Source organism: Pelodiscus sinensis, chromosome 4, assembly GCF_052426305.1.
Source record: "Pelodiscus sinensis isolate ZL-2025 chromosome 4, ASM5242630v1, whole genome shotgun sequence".
In the NCBI taxonomy this organism is placed as follows: domain Eukaryota; kingdom Metazoa; phylum Chordata; order Testudines; family Trionychidae; genus Pelodiscus; species Pelodiscus sinensis.
In genome coordinates, this window is record NC_143055.1 from 132,442,383 (window position 1) to 132,448,723 (window position 6,341).

Genomic DNA, 6,341 nt, shown 5'->3' on the forward strand with positions numbered 1-6,341 from the left:
ATCACTCTGCAAGCTCTGGAAGTTCAGGAGTGTCTTTGGGTCACGGGTCAACAGTGCTTTCCACTCACTTATTACTATGAAAGCTAGTCGGGGGAAGTGACACAATGAAGCGATGTTTAGAATAAGTCTGATTGCCGCCAGCCATGTGAAGAGCAAGAGGAGTATTTCACTTGTGGTTTCTTGGGGTTGCAATTTTCCGTGCTGTTATTTTGCATGTGAGCCACTGTGCTATTTTGGTCTTTCAACCGCGTCCATCCTTAGTGGTATGCAAGTCCTGTGTGCTCTCTGGTCCCATCTACACTGCAGTTTCCTCCATGGTAGGAGACTTTTTTTGAACCAATTTTTATTTCTAGAATTCTGATGGCTGGAGTCTCAATTTTTAAATAGGTTTTTTTTTAAAATCATCTAGACGAGTGTTTCTCAACAAGGGGTGTGAGTCCCCTTAGGGATACTCGAGAAAAGGATGGGGGGTACGTCACCATAACTGAAATTTGGAGAAAACTGAATTTTTGTTTTAAGTTTTACAGCGCTTTATTATTGTTCTTTTTACACCCCAAAATTTCATCGTCTGCCTGCCTGGCTACGATGAAGTTGTTTAAACACATGTGTTGCAACGGTAGAAAAAAATTTTGTGTGTCTAAAAACGGTAGGTACTGGGGGTACTTATAAATTGTTTTTTTGAAAAAGGGAGCACTTCAAAAAAAAAAAAAAAAAAAAAAAGGTTGAGAAACACTGATCTATGAGTTGTAGTTTTTTGGAAATGATGTGCTGTCCATGCCAGTTAGCCTACTGGTGCCAACAGAAGTCATTCAGTAGACATGGGTATAAAGTGCCGTGCAGATTGGGATCCTCGTGTGTCTGATTTGCCTGGCTCTGCCAATGAAAAGAACACCCCTGGCATTTACTTGGAGCTGAAAGAAAGGCCAGAAGTATAAAGAGAAACAGGGAGAGACAGGAAAGTTGACCTGTTGGTTGTGCAGAGCCCTATAGAAGTCAATGGAGAATCCAAATGGGCATATTCTCATGAGGTTCTCTTTCAGTGTGATAAACCGGGGGCTCTCGAACTTCAGGGCACCGCAGTTACGGTTCCTTGTCAGCTGGGTGCTTGTGCAGCCTCTCCGGAGAGATTCAGCTGGAGAGCAGAGCACCCACAGCTAGGGCTTGGTTTCTGCTGGTGGTGCACATTCACACGTGCCTTGGTGCACACGACAAAATGTATTCCACACATGGATGGAAACAAATCCATATATAGATGGAAAAGATTAGGAGGAACATGGACCGCAATCCACTTCTGGCCACAAAAATTACTTCACAATCCCAGGCATGGGGACCAAAACCTCAGTCCACCTGAGCCCCAGGTTGGGGGTGAGGGTAAAGCCTGAACCTCACCACTCTGGGTAGCTGAGGGGCCAGCAACTTGAGCCTTGCTGTGCAGGGTGTCAAGCTTTGGCTTCAGCCTGGCTCCCACCAAATCTAAGCCAGCCCCTGGAGCACCCACGGGGAAAACTCACCAGCACCAACCTCCTCCTCCTTCCCCGCATTTCTGGCATGCCAGTGGCCCTACTGGCTGGCTTCTTCCTCCTCCCTCCTAGTGCTTGTGAGTGCCATGAGCAGCAGATTCGTGAGGTTCAAGCTCCAGGAGGGAAGAGCGGGAGTGGGGGCACCGGGGGCGCTCAGGGGAGGAGACAGAGAAGAGATGGAGGGGGGTGGGGCAGAGGCAGGACACAGGTGGGGATCTGGGAAACAGGATGGGGGAGGCTGTCAAGAAGCCCCCGGCAAGAAGAGAAGTCTTCTTGACCCCATTCAAAGGAGGCTGTGACCCACTTTGGGGTCCCGACCACAGTTTGAGAACCACCCTGGTAAACGAATTGCTTTTGCTACAAAACGGCGTCCGTAACGAATGTGCAGTGTCATTTGTTCGTATTAAACAGGCTCTGCCTGAGAACCACAAATCAAAGCCACACCCTTATCTTTCGGGAAATTTGACTCTAGCGTCAACTGCAAACTTCACAGCTTGGTCTCTATGAACAGCAGACGCACGTTTGAGCTGATATGTCAAACCCAGAGCTCCTGTCGCTCTGTTTGATCCAAAAAGATTAAAGCTTGGAAGAGGAGTATTTCGTCTCCTGTCAAGCGGTTCCCCCACTTTGGCCTGTTACATTGCCTATTTGCATGCTAGTGGATCATCTTCTGTCCCTACAGCTGGCTGTCTTTCAGCCTGTGATGTCCCGGAGAGTATTTCAGGATGACAGTTGTTTCGTTACAGTAATATAGCATGGGTTTGTGTGCCTTGTATACAAACGTAGCACATTGAAGTTTTTATCTTTCTTATCATTGGCGCAAGACAAGGGCTTCAGCTTTGCATTGGTCCTGAAACACCGAGATTCTCAAAAATAATCGTCTAAAAATTAAGCTCCTACCCCCCATATTTAGGCCGAAGGAAGTGACCAGATCACCAGAGAAGCTGAACTCTGCCATCTCCCCCGGACCTCAAGAGCGGACACCACTTATATTATTTAGGCCGTGTTGGTTTCTGAGGCACTGTGCTTTGACTGGAATACTAACCCTTTAGTGTAGCAGTGTGCATGTTTGTGTGGCGATAGGCTGCGTGGGTCTAGGACAGGGGCAGGCAATAGTTTTTTGATGGAGGGTCACGTGAAGAATTTGGAAAGTGGTCACAGGCTGCATTTTTCTACGCTATTAATGGAGACGTCTGGGACAGAGTTTAGGTACAGGAGGGAGCTCTGGGGTGGGAACGGGGCTGCAGGAGGGGGGGTGGGTTCTGGGAGGGAGTCTGGATGCAGGTGGGGGTTCTGACGGCAGAGTCAGAGAGGGAGTTTGGGTGCAGGAGGGAGCTCTGGGGTGGGAACGGGGCTGCAGGAGGGGGGGGTGGGTTCTGGGAGGGAGTCTGGATGCAGGTGGGGGTTCTGACGGCAGAGTCAGAGAGGGAGTTCGGGTGCAGGAGGGAGCTCTGGGGTGGGAACGGGGCTGCAGGAGGGGGGTGTGGACTCTGGGAGGGGAGTTGGGGTTGTGACCTGGGGCAGGGGTCTGGGAGGATGTGCTTTGTGTAGGCTCTGGACAGGAGACGCTTACCTTAGGTGGCTCCCAGCCAGCAGCCCAGCAGGCCCGTCAGGCAGGGCCCTGGCTGCTGGGGCCAGCGTATGTCCCTGTGCAGCTCGTGCCCCTTGTGGGGCGCCGGCAGCGGGTCTCCACATGCTGCATGCATCTGTGAACACTGCCCCTGCTGCTCCAATTGGCCGGTTTCCAGTCAATGGGAGGCCGCAAGGGTAGTGCTAGGGGTGTGGGGCAGAGACCCCTTTCCTCCAAGGGCTGTGCCACACAGAGACACACATGTTGGCCCCAGCAGCCAGCTGCTTTGAATGGTGTGTGGGGCCGCTACCGACAGGGAGCCAGCCCGCTGGGCTAAAGCGGGCCCGATCCAAATCTGCCTGGGACCATCTGCAATAACCTCAGGACATATTTTGTCAATGGTTTATTTTTATTTGATTCCTTTCACTACCACACACGTTCCACAACCAGCAATCCCCACTCCGGCTGAAATAACACTAGGAAAACGGATCTTTTCTGGTCACAGGCGAAACGATGCTAAGATAGTCAAATCATTAATTATATGGTATCCTAAACATGCTTTAAAATACAGACACAGACCGACTCCAGGCCCTAGAGAACGCATGGTTGAAAGCCCTGCTCCCCAAAAGGAATCCATATGGGTCCTATGTGACTCTCTTGGCAGGGTGAGGCCTAAGTTAAGAGAAGAATAAAGAGATAAGAAGGATACAGGTGGATTGGAAACCTCGGCAAAACCAGAAGTTTGGTAAGATTCACTGTTACACCCGCACTGCTCCTGGACATGTCTGACCTAGCCTTGAATGGTAGCCCCTGAGGTGTTCCTATTATTAAAAGCTTGGGAGGAAATGCAGCTGTATATCGGACCCCTCCCGTTTCTGAAATTACTCATCTCACTACAAGCTTTCGTGGTGCCCCAGGTAATCCTGCTGCAGTGCTGAAACATTATCTGTTGCCTGTACGATCTTGGTGTCAGGCACTCAACTGCTGGTATGTGAGCTAGTGACTCTGGAAAGAGAGTAGGTTTTAAATGATTTCACATATGGGAGAAACCTGAAAAATAACTGCTGATTTATTTCTGGACTGAGATGCAGCATGATGAAACTTCAACCAATCTGCCATGCTAGGATATAGCATTAATAGTGATGTTCAAAAATCCTGCTGTTCTAAACTTCCTCTTTCTGTATCGTAGGGAGAAAAAAAATGGTGGTAGTTGCTTTCCTCATTGTGAGATAAGTGTATCTCCTTCCCCCCACTATACTTAAAAAAAAAAAAAAAAAGCAAGAAGCAAAAGTCTAAAGGTAAACTTATTTATGAAAAAGTTCATATCTGAGCAGTGATCAAGCACAGAAAATGTTCAATCTCTTACAGCTATGACTGGGTGGGAAAAAGGAGGATTATAATGGAAATTGTTTTGTAATATTAAATGTAATTATCTCTATCAAGAACTGAAATAAAAAAATCGGTACTAAAAAGCAGTCAGCGCATGTTCAAGGACCTGATCTGTAAATACTTAATACAGGTTGAACCTCTCTAGTCTAGCACCTTTAGGACTTGACTGGTGCTGAACCAGAGAATTTGCCTAACCACAGGAAGTCAATGTTGTCCAGCAGCATTCCCAACTCATCCACTGCTTGCTGGGCTCTTAGGAGACATTTAGGGGTAAATGAAAGCTAAGTAACAGCCCAGAACCCTGAGAGCCAGGACTGGGGGCTGTAAACAAACTTTATGGGACTGCAGGAAACTTGGCCACACCCGTGATAAGTGGAAATCCTGCTCACTAAAATCATGCCGGACCACGGATGTTGCTGGACCAGAGAGTGCCAGACTAGCAAGGTTTAACCTGTAATCATGTTCATGCATGCATAAAAAATCAAGGTCAGGGCCTAAATGATTATCCTACCTCATTACTCGACTGTGCTTCCAAAACAGTCCATAAATATATGCTCAATCGGTTAGGCATTATATATTGTTAATTATAGTAAGTCATCATCACGCTCATTTAAAATGCTATCTCACTGAGAATTTCAGGATTAAGACTAGTATCGGATAGTTGAGAACAAGGGAAACAAATCAAATTTTGCTCTGGTGGCTTAAAATGTAATTGAAGTGTTGCAGCTCTGAAATCTGTCTCAATCAACTTTCCTGTAGATTATAAAAAAAAATTTAATAGAGTACTGAATAATTATTGTGGTGTGTAAGGCAGTTGTTTTGATTATGCACATGTATGGAATATGCTGGAATCGTTTAAGAGTACACTGGCAAACTTTAAATAAACTTCAGCTTCAGAAATCAACATCTTTCTCTATCTTTCGGTTTGTTATACCATTGTCTACAGTAAAGGAAATGCATGTCTATAAATGGAGAATATTATGTTACATTTTATATTTATATTATTTTATTAAACATTATATTTAGTTGAATATATATAACTAAAATCTGAAAGCAAAAGAAGTAGTTTCAAGTACGGGAAATATTACTTTCTGATGCAACAGCCAGGTCTTGTTTATGTACAAACTTTCACTGAAATATTTAAAGGTGTGAATTAAAACAGATTTTGTGATTTCATTTAAGTCTGTGTGTGGATGGATACTTCAGATTAAGAGTATCCTATTTTGATTTTGCTTAAATTGGTAAATAATTGATCTTAATCAAATTCTCCTGGGACACTTTTATTCTGAAGTAAGTGTCCACAAGAGGCCAGCCATCACTGCCATAAGGAAAGGTAAGAATTCAAAGAAGTTTAATTATTTCAGTGCAAGTTGAGGTGCAGATCAGACCTAAGGAACAGACCTCTAATGAGTTAACAGTTTCTCAAGGAAAGTTTAATTGAACATAGCTTTTTATGCACTTACCTGGTACCGTGTACATCTGATAGATAGAAACCCTTCAAAGTACAAGGGAAGAGCAGTAATCCTCTGTCTCTCCTGGAAGATCCGTCGAGGAGCTGGTTCAGGGATTTTCCCAGGCTCTGCCATCCTGCCTCCACTCTGTCCCCTAAATCTTGCCCGTGTGCTTTTCCACTGTCTATTCTTGCCTGCTTATCTACAGCCTCTGGCAAAGGAAAGCTAACCCTGGTTTGAGAACGCAAGGTGACAGTACAAAGAGGAAGTCTCAGTGGTTACTTTTAAATAAACACACACCACACAGACCCTTTTCTCACTGTACAATCCGAGGAGGAACAAGATTAAATGGATTAAAGGGAAGTTTCCTAGCATGGTAGATTGTTTCCATCATGCAAATGAGAATTATGG

The 6,341-nt window shown here is 45.7% G+C and overlaps 1 protein-coding gene across 1 annotated transcript in view; it reads right to left on the minus strand.

The window, feature by feature from the left end:
* Positions 1-6,341, minus strand: part of STAP1 (signal transducing adaptor family member 1) — a 28,252-nt gene extending 21,911 nt beyond the window's left edge. Inside the window, exon 1 of the mRNA XM_075929269.2 lies at positions 5,943-6,341. Coding sequence (XP_075785384.2) covers positions 5,943-6,065 — 123 coding nt within the window. The 5' untranslated portion in view covers positions 6,066-6,341. The remainder of the gene's footprint in view (positions 1-5,942) is intronic.